Source organism: Phyllostomus hastatus, unplaced genomic scaffold (assembly GCF_019186645.2).
Source record: "Phyllostomus hastatus isolate PE091 unplaced genomic scaffold, TTU_PhHast_1.1 phas_contig_209, whole genome shotgun sequence".
NCBI lineage: Eukaryota > Metazoa > Chordata > Mammalia > Chiroptera > Phyllostomidae > Phyllostomus > Phyllostomus hastatus.
Window position 1 is genome coordinate 12,440,983 of NW_025333735.1, and position 21,877 is coordinate 12,462,859.

General features: G+C 38.3%; 1 protein-coding gene across 1 annotated transcript in view; it reads right to left on the reverse strand.

The window, feature by feature from the left end:
- Window positions 1–21,877, reverse strand: part of TNNI3K (TNNI3 interacting kinase) — a 288,749-nt gene that overhangs the window by 34,945 nt on the left and 231,927 nt on the right. The window contains exon 24 of the mRNA XM_045835309.1: window positions 20,825–20,994. Within this exon, the coding sequence (XP_045691265.1) occupies window positions 20,825–20,994 (170 nt within the window). The remainder of the gene's footprint in view (window positions 1–20,824; window positions 20,995–21,877) is intronic.

Sequence of the window (21,877 nt, forward strand, 5' to 3'; positions counted from 1 at the left end):
ACACATTTGGGGTTTATTGTTAATTGTAGACTACTTAAAGGGAGGAAAGATATGTATTCTTCTTAACATCTCCAGTCTCTAGTAAACTCCCAGCACAATGTAGGCACTCTGTAAATGTTTGTTGAGTAAATGATTGTCTGACTTACTAAGAGAGAGAAAAAACACTGCTTCTATTTTCACCCTTAGGTATCCCAAAGGCACTTGAGTTCCTAAGTCTCAGAGCTCATATGCCTAGATGACTAGCTCGTGTGACACTAAATTAAAGTCCATGTTGGTAGTGAATGCCAACATGGCTGAAACAAGCATTTCTTAAATCTCACTATAGAACTACATTTCTCCATGTCCTAGGTGTCAATGAACTCCAATGTGGAACAACAAAAGAGACTTTGGAGTCTAAAGGTTTGTGTTTGAATAAGCCATTCATTTATTCAATATGCATATACCTACCACTTACTTACTGTATGCTAAGCCAAGCACTGTGATAAATATTAAGAAGGCCAAGATGAAAGACAGGAGACTTTAAGCAATGTACTGTGTGTGTGTGTGTGTAAGGGGGAAGTTAACATAATTATAATGATTATAACATAGTTTCTATGCCCTCATGAATATGCACAGGATAAGACAGCAAAAAACATGATGGATATATAACCAGTTGACGGTCTCTAGGAAGACTTCCTAGAGGAGATTTTGAAGCTGAGTTTGGTCTTTACTGAGTCTTTCATGCGATTCTGTGCTAAAAAGATGGGGGCACAGTGAAAAATAAAGAAACCAGTCTTGGAATCCTTATTTAAAGAGTTCTTGGAGAGTGCTTGCAGAATATGGGGATCTTAAAATCAGAGCCTTATATGACATCTGTAACTAAGTTAAGATAACATTTTATTCAACTTTTCTTTCAAGAGGTTTTCTTTAGTGTAATACACTATGTCGGCAGATATAAAGGTAAAAAAATTGTTTTATAAGAATGGATCTCCCCATCAAGGAACACACACAAAAGAGACACAATACTAAGTAAAACATGGTGAGTGAACTGAAATAAGTAAAACTTCTCTTATAAGAGAGAAAAATCGTTTATCAGGTATAGGAGGAGATTAGGAATGCTTATAGGGAGCAGCGATACAACATTGGAGGAAAGGTAGGATCTGGAAATACAGAGATAAGAGGGACAACATTGTAAATATACTTGAGCTAGAAGGGGTAGGTCCATAGAGACTGGCAAGTCTGGTGCTTCTTAAATTTTAGTGTATATTCACAACAGTTAAAATGTTGTTAAAATGTTGCTTGTGACTCAGAAGGTCCATGTGGAGCTTGGGAGCCTGAGTTTCTAACAAGATCTCACGTGAAGCTGAAGCTGCTGGTTCACAGGCTGAACCTTGAGTGGCAAGAATCAAGTTCATGTGCTTCAGTGTGGATGAGAATCCTGAAACCCAAAGCAGGAAGGGACTTGCCCATGCCACATGGCTGATTAGCATGAGAGCAGCTCTCTCACGCTATAGCAGCTCAGCACATAGTACAAAGAACGTGGACTTTGGAGTCAGGCTGCTCTAGGCTGTTCACTAGTTACAAAGCCTGGGGCAGGTCAGTTATCCTTCCTGTGCTCCAGTTTTCTCATTTGTAGAATATTGATAAATAAATCTTACCTTGTAAAAGAGTTGTGACAAGTCAATAAGGTGACTCGCATACAAGAAATGCACAGTAGTGTCTGGAACATAGGAAGTGATAAAAACATGTATGTGTCTTCTTTTTCTTTCTTTTTGGCCAGGTTAATATTGCCATCAGTGCATGTGGTCTTATTCAATCATATCTCTTCAGGATCTAGGCTGTGTTAGCATTCCGTGACATGTAGTGGGGCAGTTACCACTGGCTGGCAAATCGGTGCCTAATTAAGGCCCCCCCAAAAGAGATTTCATTATTTTTTCACTATCTCTTTGCAAGAGAATGCAGAAATGTCAACATATATCCACTAGTGAATTTGTACTTCTTTGCAATTGAGGCCTTTAAAACATCTGCTCATTAATAGAAAATGCACAGCTAGTATCATGAATATTAATGGTAGATGGTTTTCATTCCACTTTGATTAATACAGGAATTAATTTTTTGCTGGGTTCACATTTTTTCAGGCTGTATTTTTATAAATATATGTATGTATTTTTTACACATATATATACATACACACACACACATATCTCCTTAATCTCATTGTTTCCAGGAAATAATAAGAAATAATCACTTGTGGAATGTCTTCTTTAATAGGGAACTTCCACTTTCAAATACTAGCAAGCAAAATGAAGGATGTTGCCCTTTTTGCATTATATGAGGGTTAGATTTAGTCCACATGGGAGGTGTTAAAGGAGAAAAGAAAAAAGAGTCTATGAGGAATTAAACCTGTTAAACTGTGCAGTGCCATTGTAAGAGCTGCTTCAGAAATCTATTTGGAAATCATTGCTCTTGTATTTGAATCATTACAAAGACACCAGCATAGCCCACTTCTTATTACTGCAAACATAGCAACAGTTGCCATGCTAGCAAGAGATTCAAGCACAAACACTGAAGTCAGGAGGGAGCTGGGCGGGGCTAGAGCTAGGCTGTTGAACAGTGCACAATGCTGCCTGTACAGATTTAATTAGGCCAGTTGTTCTCTTTGGACCCTGTGCTGTGTCTTGTCAGACATTTCAGTAGAGGAGAAGCAGTCTCAAAAGCAGCATTTTTGGACCAAGTCTTACTTTCAGTCCACACAGCAACCGTCACTGCCAAAGGCAGGATCTGTGTGCTTTGATGTACAGAGTGGGTCTAGGCTTTTGTTTTGGTTGTGAATAGAGACAGGGCCAGGGTTGCTCTTCTTTTCCAGGAATGAAAAACTCATAAAACCCTCATCATTAGAAAGTCAGGCTATTCGTTGTCCCAATATGTCATTTCATCTAATTGGAAACTGAGAAATCTGTCACCTTTTATTTAGCTGTTTGCCTCTGGCAAACTTTGCAGGTTCCATGCAAGTGGCTGGGAATTAGTTAATTAGTATTACAAAATGCTTGACGAGGAAAGCATACTGTGGCTGGCCCTTTGGGTGATGAGGGAGCCCATTTTAGGTTGCTCACAAGCACTACTAAGGATAGAAAAGAACATGAAATTATAGCCTCAGAATAGCCGCAGCAAAAGTTGCATCTCATTCTCTCTCAAGTGCTTATGTTGTAACCTAAATGTGTCAGTCACTCACTCTTTTCATGCAAAGCTTTCTGCCTTGAAGCTTATAAAATAGGTGCCACTTTTACATGTATAGAGCTCTTCTCATGTCTTCACTTCCATTAATTTCCCATTTCTTCATCACTTCCTCTTCTGAACAGAATGTTTTGTTTGATGTTCTTCTTTTATTTTTTTTCACGGAGAAAGCCTGTTTCAAACTAAGGGTGGTTTTAAAAGTCAAGGAACTGAAAGGAAAGACTGATATTTTTCACATGCTCCTAACTTTAAGGCTGAATGCCTTTTGTTCAGTGTGAAAGAAATCTCCAAACCTTTCTCCCTTTCTAAATATTAGCAGTCAGAAGGGGCTGTAAACCCCACGAGAAGTTTGTCAACTGATTGCTAGGTGGCGCTAGAGAGCAAAGCAACTAGAAAAAGAGCCACAATGTTGCCTTAGGTCTCTATAGCAGCTCTAAAGGAGCTCTTACATAGAGCCCCATAGCTATTCAGCATAGATTGCTCCCAATTCTGATGATTTTTAGGGTACCAGCAGCATGAAAAGCAGGGGGCACTAGCAATCAATTTACAGTCCTTTTATTTTTTGTGTGTGTATATGTGCATATGGGAATTGTTTGCTTATTTCACTGTAGTGCACCTGGACCCATTAGGAGGAGACTTTTGTAACTATAAATAGATGGCTATGCTTACTTTTTGGACCTCCAGAGAAATAGTTTTAACTTCCTGAAACATCCATCTCCACTTCCCTTAATTTTCCCTCCCTATTAGGTCACATTCGGGGACATAATGAGGAGGTGTACAAGTACTTTCACATCCTCACATCAACGTGAATAGCTCTTTCCTCTCTCAAACTCATATGCTATGACATTAAGGATTTTTCTACTTTGTTCATTAGAGAAATTATGAGCACCTCAAAAAGATTTGAGCTTAAAAAGAATTAGATAAAAGGCAGCTGACAGGCATCATGGCACTTGCTTAGATTCCAGCTGCTCTCCTTTGGCTTTTATATTTTTTCAGTGCAGACCCTTAATGAGCTTGATATCTGACCTTCAGCACCTGAGCGACACAAAAAGTGTACACCTCTAAGATGATAACTATCCCAGAAAAAGAACTGTCTTGTCCCTAGATTAGACAAGCAATGTCTTGCTCCCCTCATTACATGAACACTATGGGCAAGGCCGATATAACTTAGGTCAAGTGAGTTAGTAAGGAAACACATTCTGCAGGCTAAGAAGACATTGTTGAAATAAGAGTAAATACTAATGAGATACTTTGATGCTCACTGAGCTCTTTTATAAATTCTATAAATGTCATATTTTAAATCAATATTTAATAAGTAAAGAAACAGTTTAGGAAGCCAAAGATGCTATCTTTTTATTATTCCCTTAAATTTGTAAATCTTAACATCATTCCTGTGTAGAATCAGCTAAAAGAATCTGGGCTTTCATTATGTTTATGAGTTAGAAAGTGAAGTCTTTTTCTTTATTTCCAGGATTAAAAAACCCATGAAATCCTCCATCACTAGATAACCTATTTGTTGCCTCAGAACACTAGCAAAAATGTTCTTTGAAAAATATAGTAAATGTAGTTTACTATTGTAGTAGAAAATATATTTATGAAGAAATAAAAAAAGTTTAGTTTTGCAATGTACATCATTAAGAAATGATGCTAAAGTAGAGTTAGCCTTAAAACTGGTTCCCAAGAGTTTGTTTTTTAATATATTATGATTTTTTTTGTCATTTTAGAGATATGGCCAGGGATGCTGGTTTCCAGAGACATGATTCAAGAAGATAGAGAGGACAGGCTTAGGCCATGGCATGCTGGTGAATGAGGCAGCGCATGTGCAGTTTTGTTCAGGTCAGGTCTATATCAGTGCAGGCATATGATGACAAAGATCTATTACAAGCAGGCATATGCTGAAGCAAAGTGGTGAGTATCAGAGGTAGTCAGAATGAGAAGGGAAACATTGACTGCAAAGACTGAGAGTGCACTATGATCTATTGGATCTGGCACAGCTACAGAGTGAGGTAGTTCAGCACTCTGGATAGCTCTGAGTTGATTATCCTCTAAGCCAAAACCGGAGGCTGGAAGTTCTGCTTCTTAAAAATGGTTCAAACATGTTGGGCAAGTTTAGTCTCTAGAGATAGCATGGTATAGTGAAAACAGTACCAGACAGGACCAGAAACAACTATTAACTACCACTCTCCACTCTAGTTTCACATAAATTACTTAAATTCTTTGAGTTTCAGTTTTTTTTTTAACCTGAAGAATGGAAGTACATCAGGATTACTTTACTTAACAAGAGTGTTGTGAAAATTACATGGCATGATGGTTGTGAGGAGCTATCATGATCATTCATTTTTTCATATAGGTACTGAGCACCTACCATGTGCCAACACAGTTCTAAGTACTGGAGATATAGCAACAAAAAGGAGAGAAGTTCATGCCCTTATGCTGTTAATTTAGTGTAGATACCAATGAAATTGATTGCCAAAAGCTACTATAATTCCAGATGGATGTGAATGATATGAAGATGCTCTCATACTGATTCTTGTTGGTTTAAAGCTTGGATTTTATTGGACCACAGTAGGGAAATACAACATGGACCCAAGTAAAGTGGGAGGTCAGATAAGAAGTACTGATATGAAGCTAGAATCCTCAAAGCATAACCCCAGGGCAAAGTAGGAAAGAATAAATCCACTCTAAACATGGAGATGCAGAGGATAAGTGCCCTATTCCATGCCTGGCTCCAAATAAGGTGAGATAAATAAGAAATAAAATATTTACCCTGAGAAGTCTCATCCATGAGGCCACACACATGTAAGTTTTAAAAGAAAAATATCATTAGATGTGTGATAAACTCCAAAAACTCCAAGTTGAGTTGTTAAAGTGGTCTTAAGGGGTTAGCTTCCCTAGATAATCATCAAAAGAAAAACAAATTTATGGAGTCACCAAATAAAGGAAAAAAAATGCCCGAAATATAATTCTAAACAATATGAGCTCAAAGTACAAACAAAAATATCTAAATACATAATGAAACAAGAAGCAAGAATTATCAGAAGCAACAAACTATACAATTAGATTTATAAAAACTGCAGATATTAGAAATCTCAGATATTAAAATATAGAATATAAAATAAGTATATTTGAATAAAAATAAGCATTTAAGATCATGTGGAAGGAAAAAAAGATTTTCAAATCTGTCCAGTCAAGTTGAAAAAAATTAAACTTCTACAAATGAAATAGAAATAAGAAGTGAATTGAAATAGAACTCCAATGAACAGAACAACATATTAGATCTAGCTACTGAGACCATATATGAACTGGAACATAGATTTGAAGAAATGGAAAGCAGCATAGAGAAAGTATGGATGGGAAATAAATAAAAAAGAAAAGAAAATATTGAGAAATTTGAAAAATACAGTGGAAAAATACAAAGTACTTCTAGAGATCCAGAAATAGATAATAAAGAACACGAGGTAAAAATATATTAGAAAAGGCAGTGGCTGAATATTATTCAGAATTTATGAAAGATGCCAAGTCTCAGATTCTACACACCCAACAAATTCAAAGCAAGAAAAGTAAATCTATAATTAGGTACAACATAGTTAAATTACAGAATACCAAAAACAATAGGTTCTAACAGTAGTTAGAAAGGGTAGATTGAAAATAAAAGAAATTATAATGAGATTCATAGATTAAGTTTTAACAGCAGGGAGTCAGAAACATGTGGAATGCGTCTTGAACATGCAGGAGAGAAGTAATTAAACATCTCAAAATCCATATCACTAACATATCTTTCAGTAAAGGAGGAAAGAGACTTCTGGTCCAGATGGAGGTGTAGGTAAACACAGGTTAGCTTCTTGCACAATCACATCAAAATTACAACTAAACTATAGAACAACCATGACTCAGAACTATCAGAAACCAAGTTGAATGGAAGTCCAACAACTACAGAATTAAAGAAACCCCATCAATCTAGATGGGTAGGAGATGTAGAGATACAGAATGGGCTGGTCCCACATCTATGTATGGTAGGTAAAAATTTGGGAGGTGTATCTCAGGAGCAAGGAGTCCCAGCCCCACATCAGGACCCACATCCCAGAGTTCCAGTGCCAGGAAGATAAGTTCCCATAACTTCTGGCTGCAAAACCAGCAGGCACTGAGTCAGTGGAAGAAAATTCTGCAGTCCCAAGTAGTTCCCCTTGAAGAACACACACATGTACTCACCTACTCAGACTCACTCCCTCTGAGGTCCAGCACCATTGGGATAATATACTGAAAAGTACCAGTGGCACACAGGGAGGAACTGAAATGTCTGGTATTAAGGCAAGAGCTTGAGGGACAGTTTCCTCCCAGACAGAAAGGTAGCCAGAGGCCACTGTCCCTTTTATCAGCCCTCCTTCCACACAGCCACAGAACTGGCAGGCAGGTGCCATAACTGCATCTCTGTCAATGGGGGTGACAATGTTTGCTCTACCCTGAAGATCCCCTGAGGCTCCATCCCACCCATTTTATGGGCCCACCCAAGCTGTTAACAGTAGCTTTTCCATGTGAATCGCTGGTCTTGGATCATGATTCACAAATTCCTAAATCCTATCAAATAAGCTACAGCTGGCCTCAATGACCCTTCCTTAGCCTCCATACCACTTGCTAAGTGGCCCTAGGTTCAGCACTAGCAGCAGCCAGCCTAGGTTCATAGCTTGGCTTTGCCTAGGAAACTCCAAGCCTAATACAAGTAACAGCCATCTGCATATTGTTTTATAACTTATGCAGGGTAGAAGCAGTCAAAATATAGGTTGGGGCTGACCTTAGCCTGCACCATCCAGGTAACCCCAGAGCCTGATAACCCAGTGGACAGCTACAGACTATGTCAGAGCACCACTACCGTGCCCTTGCACAGCTGATTCTCCATGGAGGGTGGAGGTTGGTGGTCGGTGGACAGCCAATCCTTGCAGCTGACTGGCCTGGGTAAATCTCTCCCATTAATCTGCCAACAGCAACCAAAGTTTAACTATAATAGGAGGGTCTACTCAGCTCATATGAAGGGTGCATCTCGAGTACCCCACTTGGGTGATAGAGGAGGCTGTGCCACTGGACCCTACAGGACACCTAACACATTAGGCCACACTACCAAGATATGGAGTCAAAACAGCTGTACCTAATACACAGAAACAAACACAGGGATGTTGTCCAAATGAGCAAGGAAACATGGCCCAAATGAAAGAACAGATCAAAACTCAAGAAAAAGAACTAAACAAAATAGAGATGAGCAATCTAATAGAAATGCAGAGTTCAAAACATTGGTTATAAGGATGACCAACAGCATAAAGAAGATCTAGTCAGAAATGAAGGATACACTAACTGAAATAAAGAACAATTTACAGGGAAACAACAGTAGAGTGGATGAAGCCGAGAATCAAATCAATGATTTGGAACATGAGGAGGCAAAAAAAAGCCAATCAGAGCAAGAAGAAAAAAGAATCTCCCCAAAATGAGGATTGTGTAAGTAGTCTCTGGGACAACTTGAAGCATTCCAACACTTGCATCATAGGGGTGCCATAAGGAGAAGAGAAAGACTAAAAAATTGGAAATCTATTTGAAAGAAGTAATGAAAGAAAACTTCTCAGCTCTGACTGGTGTGGCTCAGTGGATTGAGCACTGGCCTATGAACCACAGGGTTGCTGGTTCAATTCCCAGTCAGGACATATGCCTGGGCTGCAGACCAGGTCCCTAGTAGGGGGTATACAAAAGGCTACCATGCATTAATGTTTCTCTGCCTCTTTCTCCCTCCCTTCCCCTCTGTCTAAAAATAAAATAAAATCTTAAAAAGAGAAAGAAAGAAAACTTCCCTAATTTGGTGAAGGAAATAGATATGTAAGTCCAGGAAGCACACAGTAGAAAGAAAATAGATGCAAAGAGGCCCACTCCAAGACACATCATAATTAAAATGCCAAAAGTTAAAGATAAATAGAGAATTTTAAAAGCAGCCAGAGAAAAGCAGTAAGTTACCTGCAAGGGAGTTCCCATAAGACTGTCAGCTGATTTCTCAAAAGGAATACAGGCTAGAAGGGACTGGCAAGGAGCACTCAAAGTCACAAAAAGCAGGGACCTTCAGACAAGATTGTTCTACCCAGTAAAACTATTATTTAGAATTTAAGGGAATATACAGAGCTTCTCAGACAAGAAAAAACTAAAGGAGTTCCTCATCACCAAATCATTATTACATGAAATGTTAAAGGGAATTATTTAAGAAAAAGAGGAGGATCAAAATTATGAACAAAAAATGACAACAAATACATATCTATTAACAATTAAATCTAAAAAACAAAGTGAACAAACAAGAAGAACAGAGACAGAGTCATGGATCCAGAAAGTATTTTTATAGTTCCAGATGGGAAAGGGGTCTGGGGAAATGGGTGAAAAGGTGACGGGCTTAAGAAATATAAATTGGTAGTTACAGAATAGCCATGGGGATGTAAAGTACAGTATAGGAAATGGAGTAGGCACCCCATGGCTGGCATAGCTCAGTGGATTGAGCGCGGGCTGCGAACTAAACTGTCACAGGTTCGATTCCCAGTCAGGGCACATGCCTGGGTTGCAGGCCACGGCCCCCAGCAACCGCACATTGATGTTTCTCTCTCGCTCTCCTTCTCCCTCCCTTCCCTCTCTAAAAATACATAAATAAAATCTTAAAAAAAAAAAGAAATGGAGTAGGCAAATAACATACACATGGTCCATGGACATGAACAACAGTGTGGGAATTGCTTGAGGGAGTTTGGGGTACATGGTGGAAGGGTGCAAAGGGGAAAAAAATTGGGACAACTGTAATAGCACAATCAATAAAATATAATTAAAAATGGAAGGAGCAAAAATATGTTTCAAATGTTTATTTTAAACAGTTTTGGTAATGAAATATTTACAGATACATTTGAGGAAAATGAGAATAATCTAGGAGGAAGGTGTGAAATGTAAGTATGCATATAATTATCAATGAAATATTAAATATGGGCAAATCTAAATAAATAATAGCTGTCTAAAAGAAGTTAATAATATCTAAAATGTGGGATTAAAATCATGATTAAAGTAGGTACAGAAATGTATAATTCAGGAAGAAATGATTTGAAACTAAAATGCTCTTAAGAGCTCTCTTCTGTTTGGGAATAAAAGAAATGTACTAAATGTTGAATGTGTTAAATAATGTGTTAAACTTTCCAGGATATCCTCTAAAGAATAAAAAATAGAGTGTATATTCAAATAATCTAAAGGAATACAAACAAGAAAGGATAGGGTGAGAAAAATCATGACACATAATAAAATAATATAGTAACAATGAATTCAAATTATTTCAGCAATCACAATGAATGTAACAAGCAATATCATAAAATGTGTCACAGAGAAGATTATAAAATCTAACTAAAAGATACTAAAGACCACCTAAATAAGTGCCAAAATGTACTATGCTCACTCAAAGGGAGACTCAATATCATAAAGATGCTAGATCTTGCTATATTGATCTATAGTTTTAAAATACCTATAATTAGGATTGGACTTCCAGCCAACACAGAGGCATAGGTAGATACACTTTACTTTCTTGCACAACCAAAAGAAGGACAACAACAAATTTAAAAACAAAACAAAAAATAAACCAGAACTGCCAGAAAATCGAACTGTATGGGAGTCTGACAACCAAGGAGTTAAAGAAGAAACATTCATCTAGACTGGTAGGAGGGATAGAGATAGACAGTCAAGGCAGAGAGGACACATGGCAAGGCAGTGGCTGGAGGACTTGGTGGGCAAAGAGGTGGCTGGTGGTCCCACATGTGGGTAAACTGGGAAGAACAACTGGGGAATGAGACAGACTGTACAACTCAGGGTTCCAGTATGGGGAAAAGAAAGCCTCAGAACCTCTGGCTGTAGAAACCTGTGGGGGTTGTGGTGGTGGGAGAAACTCCCAGACTCACAGGGAAGTTCACTGGAGAGACCTACAGGGTCTTAGAATGTACACAGGCCCATCCACCAGGGAATCAGCATCAGAAGGGCCAAATTTTCTTGGGACTGGTGGGGGAAGCGACTGAAAGCCAGCTGAGAGCTGTCATTGTTCCCTCTCTGACCTCTCCTCCACATACACATTGAAGAGGGTTGCCTGCCCCCTGAATACCTATAGCTCTTCCCCTTACAACATAACAGGTGCACTGAGGCAAAGAAATATGGCCCAAATGAAAGAACAGATAAAAGCTCCAAACATAGAAATAAGTGAGGAAGAGATAGCCAAGCTATCAGATGGAGAGTTTCAAACAGTGGTAATCAGGATGCTTACAGAAATGGTTGAGTATGGCTTCAAAATAGAGGAAACAGGAAAGGCTATACAAAGTGAAATGAAGAAAAATGTATAGAGAACCAACAGTGAAATGAAGGAAACCAGGACTCAAATTAACAACTTAGAACAGAAGGAAGAAAAAAACATTCAACTAGAACAGAATGAAAAAACAAAATTCAGAAAAATTAGGAGAGACTTAAGAATCTCCAGGACAACTTTAAGCATTCCCACATCCAAATCAGAGGGGTGCCAGAAGGAGAACAGGAAGAGTGAGAAATTGAAAACTTTTTGAAAAAATAATGAAGGAAAACTTCTCCAACCTGGCAAAGGAAATAGACCTCCAGGGAGTCCAGGAAACTAAGAGAGTCCCAAAGAAGTTGAACTCAAGGAAGTAAACACCAAGGCACATCATAATGACATTACCCAAGATTAAGGATAAGAACAAAATCTTAAAAGCAGCAAGAGAAAAGGAGAGAGTTACCTACAAAGGAGTTCCCATAAGACTCTCAGCTGATTTCTCAAAAGAAACCTTATAGACAAGAAGGGGTTGGGAAGACGTAATCAAAGTCGTGTAAGGCAAGAACCTACATCCAAGATTACTCTACCAGCAAAGCTATAATTTAGAATGGAAGGGCAAATAAAGTGCTTCCCAGATAAGGTCAAGTTAAAGGAGTTCATCATCAATAAGCCCTTATTATATAAAATGTTAAAGAGACTTATCTAAGAAAAAGAAGATAAAAAATATGAACAGTAAAATGACAACAAACTCACAACTGTCAACAACTGAGCCTAAAAACAAAAACAAAAACAAACTAAGCAAACAACTAGAACAGGAACAGAATCACAGAACTGGAGACCACATAGAAGGTTATCAGTGGGGAAGAGGTGGGGGAGGTACAGGGAATAAGTAGCATAAATGGAAGGTACAAACTAGACAGGGGGAGATTAAGAATAGTAGAGGAAATGGAGAAGCCAAAGAACTTAGATATACAACTCATGGGCATGAACTAAGGGGAGGGGAATGCTGTTGGAAGCGGGGATCCAGGGTGGAGAGGAATAAAGGGGAGAAATAAATGGGACAACAGTAAGAGCATAATCAATAAAATAAACTTAAAAGAATGAAAAAGATATCTATAATCAAAATCTTTTTTTGTGGAAAATGCAAGCTGAGTATAAAATTTATATGGAAGAATAAAAAACAAGAAAGGTCAAGAACAGGCAAGAAGAGAGATGCCCTACTCGATATGAAGACATTTATTTATTTTTAAATATATTTTATTGGTTTTGCTATTACAGTTGTCCCATTTCCCCCCTTCACTCCCCTGATGTGAGGACTTTTAATAACACTATTGTAATTTAAATTAAGCACTATTGACACAGGGATAAACAAATATCCCAATGCAGCAGAATAGAGAAACTGAAAACAGAACTATCTAAAGGGAGATACTTGATGTATGAAAAACTACTATTATAGATCAGCTGGAAAGAGCACATTTACTATTTTTAAGGAGGAAGGAAGAAATGTTCATGATCATTATTTCATGTTTGTTCATCTCATTCTCTGTATCTGAATGACGTCTCCATCATCTGTCTCTTCAATGAAACTTTTCTCAACTATCTCAAATCAGAGCAATATCTCCTATAAACACATAGAGAATGAATGTGTCAGTCATTTCTCTTCTCACACATTTCAGGTACCTACATTCTATGCTTTTCTTTATTAAAAAGAAACAGGAGAACATTTAATGCTCTATCGATGAGGAAGTGGGGCAGAAAGAAGCTTGAATTAGCTGGTGGTTCATTGTTTTTGGACAAAAAGATATTTGGAATTAACAGAAATGTAAGGGCCAAAAACTTTCATAGGCCTACTAATGATTCCCCTAATTTAGTATATGTAAAAATGTTTAATATCACATACAGTTAAATTATAAATGAGATATTGTCAGCATTTGAATAAAAAGAAAGAGAAAACATTTCTGTCCTTAAATTATTTATGAGCTAATGAGGAAATAAAAAATAAATAATTATAAAATAAAGTAATGTAAGTGCATAAAGTGGTACAAAGAGCTGTGGCCCTTGGTAAGGCCTGGGTGAGGTTGGGGTAGCTCCCTTATGATATAGTGATTAAGCTAACTGAGATATTACTGAAGGTTGGTTAATGTTTTGACAAGATCAAGTGGGGATGAAGTTAAAAATTAGAGTACAGGAATAGGATTTGACAGTAAATCAAACATAGGGTGTGTATTGGAAATAGCAGAACTTTGAGTTTATCCATAGTGCACAATATATTATCAGGGATTCTATTACTGTTTTGTGCAGGACCGTTCTTTATTTTGTAGGATTGTCCAAAACATTGTAGAAGTTTAATACTTTGTCCTCTGGGTCATTAAGCATCACTAGCACCTCCCTTGTCATTGGGTCTACCAAAAAAATGCCTCACACAGTTCCCCAAATCTTAGAATGCATTTGAGAAGTGATAGTATCATCTCTGTCTAGCACCAATGGAACTTAAAGATGTTCAGTGAAAGTTAAAACTCAAAACAAGTATCATTGACAATTTTGGATTCCAGGCAATGGAGAATTATGGACTATTTTAAAGTAGGGTAATGAAGTATTTTAGTTTTGTAGAAATAAAACATGCTGGCAGTAGTGGGTAAGTGGATTAGGGCATGGGGGAGCTGGATGGTGAGAAAAGTTAAAGACTTTACAAAGGAAGCAGATAAGTCAAGGTCGGACATATCTGGGGGGATAATGGTGTGTGCATGAATGTATATATGTGTGTTGGGGGAAGAGGGAGGGAGGGAGGGAGAGGGGAGAGAGAGAGAGAGAGAGAGATGAAGTCATGGATTGTATGAAATCACAAAACTCATGAAGCCCTGGCCAGGTGGCTCAGTTGGTTGGGGTGTTGTCTCATACACCAGAAGATTGTGGGTTTGATTCCTAGTCAGGGAACACACCTAGGTTGTGGGTTCAGACCCCATGAAGGGTGCCTATGGGAGTCAACCAATTGATGTTTCTCTCACCTCTCTCTATCCCTCTCTCTCTCTCGCTCTCCCATCAATGGAAGAAAACATATCCTTGGGTGAGGATTAAAAAAACGAAACAAAAAAACTCATGAAAAAGAGAGAAGCAAGGTGGGAGGAGTTTAAAGTGATCATGAACACATTGCTGAAACTGTTGATTGTGGTGAGCTCATAAGGAATGAATTTGAGATGAAGGAGGATTTGAAAGAAAAGAAAACATTTAAGGAGTGCAAGGGAAGTTTCTGTACAAGAAATCACACAGGAAAGGTGGCATTCAAAAAGGGAGTATCTGACCTTTAGTGATAAGGATGCAACACTACTGGTTTTACTTGATAAACATCTTGCTCCACAATAGCAAATGGACCAGATCTTCCCATGATTGTCTTTTTTATTATTATTATTCCTTCTAGGAACATCAGTTTCATGGTGCTATTATCTTACACATTTGTTGCATTCCAGAAAAACTGTGTAAATTAAAATTTTATAACATATTCAACTTTCATAAGTTGAATTGTGTTTTAAGTGTACTGGGCAAAGTTTCTATTTAAAGGAACCCTTTGATGGGCCCTTTTGTAATGTAAAAAATTAGTTCCAATCTCTGCACCTCTGCTTTTCTTTTCCTGGACAGCTAACTAGGTCATACCAACCTATTCTTAAAGCCCAGCCCCACACAAACACTAATTGGTTTTCACATCTGAACTGTGTATCACTTTGTCATTTCTAAATTTACATGATGTAATCCATGTACAAGATGGGAGGTTTCAGGCCTTGTGGGAGGAGCAAGTATCACATGCTTAGTTTTCCAAATATATTCAGAGACACAAAATATTTTAAAGAGGCAGAACTTAAAGCATGCCTTCCTCAATCTCAGATTTCCTCAGTTTGTGGTTTCAGTAGGAATTAGTGAAAGCCCATTACCTGTGAAAAAAATATCTGACACAATGTTCCACTTTGACATTTATTTTATGAAAGAAAATAATTGCTAAAAACAAATATACAAGCAAAAACCAAAACGCCAGAACCCCTTCAAATCAAGCATTACAAAATGATAAGCTCTAAACTTCGTAATCAAAGTTGGAAAATATAAATGTACTATTTTAAAGACATTTGTTGAGGGCGCTGAGGCCCATAATTGGGAATATTGATTAGTCAGAACTCCAGGCCAAATGATGTACTCATTTTTTTAAAAGCATGATGCCAGGCTAAAAATTATACCTTGTGTGATTTTAATAAACAGTGTGAATGCTTCTTAGCTCAGAGGTTACTGGTACATTGCAAGGGCTTTTGGGAGGGACCACATAGGAAATCAACCTTCACGATATTCTCCTTTGGCCACAGCTGCTGTCTCACCTATGCTCTCATTTTCTTCTTCTATTTATTCTATCAGTTGCATTCCCCTCCCACAGAGTAACTGGCAGTTTCACAGTATAGCATTCTTTTCTAGCATGCATCTCATACTTGGGTGTATATCGGAATCACTTGGGAAGTTGAAAAGATCCTGGTGCCTGGGTGTCATCCCCATGGATTTTGGTTTAATTGGTCTTGGGCATTGGTGCTTGTAAAAGCCCCCCAGAGGATTCTAACGTGTAGCCAAAGCTGAGAGCTACTGTCTTCCAGGTTCTTAAACTTATGGCCTTGTTGGAGTTAGTCCATCAGTTCCTGCATCCTCAGGCTCTTTGACTTTAAGAACATATTGGTCTCTGGTCTCAGTTACTCTGTTTTTCATATACACAAGCTGAAAAAGGCTTGGGAGGAGTAGCTGCTTCTCTGACCTACTTCCAAAAGAAACTGGAAGAAGTATAGCAGATACATGTATAAATACTGGTGAGATAGATCAAGCTTCTGAAAAGTGTCAGCTTCTGTACCAGGGAAATTCTGAAAGCATAGGAGAGTCTTTGGGTGAGAATTCCCACTCTGCCTCCACAAACTTAGGAAAGTTGCTCACCCTTCCTGAGCCTCAGTTTCCTCACCTATAGGCATGCTTAGCCCTGGCTGGTGTGGCTTAGTGGATTGAGTGCTGGCCTGTGAACCAAAGGGTCACTGGTTTGATTCCTAGTCAGGGCACATGCCTGGGTTGCAGGCCAGGCCCCCAGTAGGGTGCGTATGAGAGGCAACCACACATTGATGTTTCTCTTCCTCTCTTTCTTCCTCCCTTCTCCTCTCTAAAAATAAGTAAATAAAATAAAAAAAAACAAACAAACTAGAATACTTACTCCTTAAGGATTACTTAGTTGACAATTCAAAGTGTTTAAAATAATATCCAGAATGCAGTAGATGCTCAGTAGTGATAGTTACTTAAATGAAACAAATAGAGAAAATAATTCAAGCTTGTTCACTGATTATGGTACAAATTAATAGTAATCATAATGTATGAAGCCATTCTATCTAATTCTTTATTAACCTTACATTTATTACATATTGGCTTTATTCCAATTGCACTGCTAGATATTAGGGATGCAGTTATGGATTAAACAGATATTCCTATCTTGGTGCATCTTACACTTTAGCTGAATGCTTTACCTATTTTGGAATTAATTTCAAGAGTCTAAAGAGTCTAAAGTCTGCTGAGCTTGCTAGAAGGATGGTGCAACTAGTGAACCAACCTTCAATGCATCTTCACAGAAAAAACTCAAGGTGTACTAGGTTGTTAAGGGAAATTTGAATCAAGTAGATAACACTTTAATATTAGAGTTTCATACAGAGTCATAGAGAGTCATGAAGAAACAGAAAGATGTAAAATACCTTATGAGGCTAACAAATGCTGCATCGCAAAAAAACCTAATGGGTTTTTCCTACCCCTTTCAAGCAGTTTTATGAGAGCAGTATACCTCTCTGGGTTCCTGAAGGCCAGAGAAACTGTGTTCCCTCCACCCCTTACTCACCTGACTGGGAGAGCCACTGTGCCTCCCGTGCTGTATTGCTGTCCATGTACTGTAAGTTGTATGATTTACCTACATTACAGAAGCTCCTATCCTTTGCTTTGGTCTGCTGGCATCTTTCAATCAATCACAGACTCCTGTGACAATACTGCCTCTCCCAATAGCAATCCTAAGAGCTGATAGGTAACTTGCCCAAGGTCAATGAGCTGGTAAATGGCAAGGTCAAGACTGAACCTCAGATCTGTCTGACTCCACAGCTCATCCTCTTAACCTTTGCCTCAAGCAGACAGGTGACTGTGCTTTGAAAATATCAAAACCAGACTGTTCAGAGAATTAATTTTAAAGCCACAAGCAAAGAGTAAGAAGATCAGATGGAACTAGAAGACGATGTTGTGACCGAAGCTAATCTAATCTTGGCCTGTGAGCCCCTTATGAAATTATGTGAGAGACAGGAATCCAATAAAGGATTGTGTCCAGTTTACCTGGCTATCAATCAGATTTGCTAATGCTTAATTTTATAACATTCCTAGATTAAAGGCTTCATGATTCAGATTCTTGTCTTTTCAAAACTGTAGCTACAAATCTTCTGTTAGACCAGGAATAACAATTATGGTGAAGAAGGCAACATTAGCAGTTTGTAGATGGTATCAGATCCTTGCTAACTCCAGATAATCTTTCTCCACATTAAAGATAAAGTGTTTTACTCTGATGATGGCACAGGTGAGTGCACATGGGTAACAACAGCTCATGTATAAATACTCTGGAGCTCATGTGGAAGGACAGAGATTTTTAAACCGGTCTTTTCTGATTTTTCATGGGTTCTCATGCACACTTTCTTTGGTATCTACTGGTCTCACAGTGGTCGCCTTTTTTGCTCCCCATCCAGAACAGGAGTTCTTGGCTATCAAGTTTATATTCATGAAATATGACCCTACCTCCACATCAACCACATTTGCTTAGACCAGAGGTGGCCATGTGATCCAAAAAACAAAAAACAAAAGCCAATTACATTCTCTCTTGTGGCAGAATGCATTTATTCCTAATTTATGCTTTTTGTATCTCTTCCCTTTGCCATGTGACTTTGTAGTTCTTCCCACTAGAGGTTGAGTACAAGGAATTTTCTCTCTCTGTTGATGTTGGACTCAGCTATGTGATTTGCCAATGGAATGTCATAGGATGCAAACTGAACAAAGGCTTTAAATGTGCATGTGAAGTTGGGCTTGTCCTCTTGAGTTTCCCATGTTTGTCCATGAGAAGAACATGCCTCAGGTATGTGTTTTAGTCAAGAGAGGAGGAGAGGCACATGGGGCAGACCTGGATACAACCTTTTGCTCACAGGCAAGCCTACCTAAAACCACCCACAAGCACATGAGAAAGAAACAGATCATTATGCTCATATATCCTTGGGTTTTGGCATGGGTTTTACATAGAGGCATTATGGCAATAGATGACTGACATACCCCTTCTTGAAACTGTGCAATTAAACGAAGAGGCAAAGAGCTCTCTGTGGCAAACTGGGGTGTGTAAACGTCAGAGCTCACTGCAGGAGAATGCTGAACTATATTTTCTCTTTTTGACTTGCCCATTTGTTCAAAAATTTTTGGCATTTTTTCATTTAAGTGAAGCACATAACAAAATTCATCATGTTAAAGCAAACAATTCAGTGGCATTTAGTGTATTTACAATGTTTTGCAACCATCACTTCTATCTAATTTCAAAATATTGTCATCACCCCAAAATAAAAGCTTGCACTTACTTGAAATTAGGAATAAAATTTCTAATCTTAATCCTTCCTTTCTCCTCAGCCCCTTGCAACCACCAATCTAATTTGTTTTTATGGATTTGCCTGTTGCTATGGACTGGGCTATGTCCCTCTCCCATGAAATTCATATGCTGAATCTTAACCCCTTACATGATTCCATTGGACATAGTACCTTGAAGGAAGTGATTAAGGTTAAATGAAATCAGAAGAGCAAAGTCCTGGTGACCTTACAAAATATGAAAAGAGGCCAGTGCTCTTTCTGCCATGTGATGGCATGGTGAGCAGGGGGCCATCTGTAAGTCCCACCAGACCTCAGCCATGCTGTCACCATGATAGTGCCAAACTCCACAGTGAGAAGATAGGTTTCTATCATTTAAATAATCCAGTATCCAGCATTATAGGAGACATTTCTGTGTGGCGTGGGCCCAGCTCCCACTTGGAGATGCACAGAGCCCATGCCTATGGATAGGTTCTTCCGTGGGGAATCAGGCCTGCATTGTACCTAGACTGCTATGAGACTTGCTTTTACTGAAACTCCCTCACCCTGAATTGAGGCAGCAAGGGCTTACTGTAACTTCCTAAAGTCTGTGCTGAACCTTCCAAGGATGAGTGTAAGCAGTTCAACCACTTTTCCCTTTGCATTTGCAAATATCCTTCTTCTGTGATGTGATTAGTAGCATCCTTTCCTTTGTTTTCTGTAAAAGGTAACCACCTAAAGCGAACCTGTGCATAGTAAATGAAGACCATCATGTAATGTGCCCAAAAAAGCAATAAAACTTATCAAGGCAAGGGCCAAGGCTTTTCTCCTCTTGAAAGAGAAGCCTGCTGTCCCTTTTCTTCCACAGGACTCGGTAGCCCATGTGAATTTGTTGAGTTTCATCCACAATGTCGTGGACCCCATGATCCAGGTTCCTCATCACAGTATTTTGTTGTATCAGGCCAAATTGACTAAAACACCTTTTCTGGATATTCATGTAAGTGTGGTCATACAGTATGTGACACATTCTTTTATTTAGCATGTTATTAGGGTTCACCCATGTTGTAGCATGTATCAGCACATCATTCCTTTATATAGCTGAATAATATCCTATTGTGTGGATTCATCATTTTGTTTATGTATTTATCCAGTGAAGGATGTTTGTGTTGTTTCCATCATTTTGGCTACTGTGACTAGTGCTGGTATACATTTTTAATACAAGTATTGTTTGAGTACCTGTTTTCAATTCTCTGGGGTGTATACCTAGCAGTGGAATTGCTGGGTCATATAGTAATTCTAGAATGCTGACCTTTTGGTACTCAGATCTGCAAAACTGTTTCTTAGTTCCTGCATATGAGGAATTCTTCCTTCAATTACATAAGATAACCCCAGAATACTTTCAATAGTTTTCCTTTGTGGCTATAGCTAGACAATTTTTGCTTAAGCTAGAGTTAGTTTTTGTTACTTGAAACTTAGAGAACCTAAACTAATAGATAATAAAATTTCTAATTTTGGTCATAATATTATTTTAAAAATGGGCTCAAACACTCCTCTTTCGAAGCTTGCCACAAGGCTGGTACTAATTGATAGCAATCAAATTGGGTGACTGTCTTGATGAGACTCTGGAATCTGCCTTGCCTGTGAGACGGTTGTTGAGATCATCGTCCTTACCTTTGGGACCAGGCAGCATAAGACCTTGCATTTAGAGCATATTCCAATTCAAAACGACTCCGTAGAGCTGCCACATGGCTCCGGCCAGGTCCTCCTCTGCTCACCAGGCAATCGGAAGAGGAGGAAGGTGAGAGAGACCCACTGCTGTTACTCGATGCAGGAGACATCAGCTGAGGAAAAGAGGGGCTGTCTAAATCATTTAATAAATCCAAAGGGCTTAAACTCCTAAAATAGATATGGCTTTATTTTAACTTTCTATTCTAGGATTTCTCATATTTTAATTTCTATTCCTCTCAGCTTGCTGCGGCTTTTTCTTTTGGCCTCTGATGGCAACATCTGGCTGCTTAATTTACTTTTTTGATCTAGTTCTATGTTGAGAGCTGGTCCATTAAATTTATGCTCATTTTTCAGAAAAACAGATTCATGAAATAAATATTTAGAAGGTTTTTATTTAATGGTTAAGAGATTTTCTAAATTTTTCACTATGATGCTGATTCATAGCAGAGTTCTTTTAACTTGTAGCTTAAAATTATTCCCTTTACATGAAATGACTCCCTTTATATAAAGTGGATTTACACACTTTTCCAAGTGTGTATTCTTCATTTTATAAAATGAAGAATATTTTAATGTCTGGCAATCATGAGGACTAAATAGAGTTGCTGGGAAAGACTTTTAAAAAATAGTTACAAATAATTAACTATAGCTAGAAAATAGAAAAGTGTGAGGAGAAAAAATGAGAAAGATGAGAATAACAAATAGAAGAGTAGTTTTCTTGAGTTTTTGACAACCTTGCTGTTTGCACATTCTACCTAACCTGACTGAGAGTATTAGTGCTTTTGACATTATGATTTTATAAGATATGTAGACAGTCGCCTTTGGTTTTCAAAAAATAATATATGCAAATTCTAGGTTCTCCACAGTAGCCAAGACATTTCTAAGTAAAGCTCTGAGAATAACGTAATGTCAGTGTTGAAATGAACCTTTAGACTCTTCAATGATTGAATCTCTTCTGTGCATCATTTTTAAGTCAGCTAGGGCAGTGATGAGGAACTC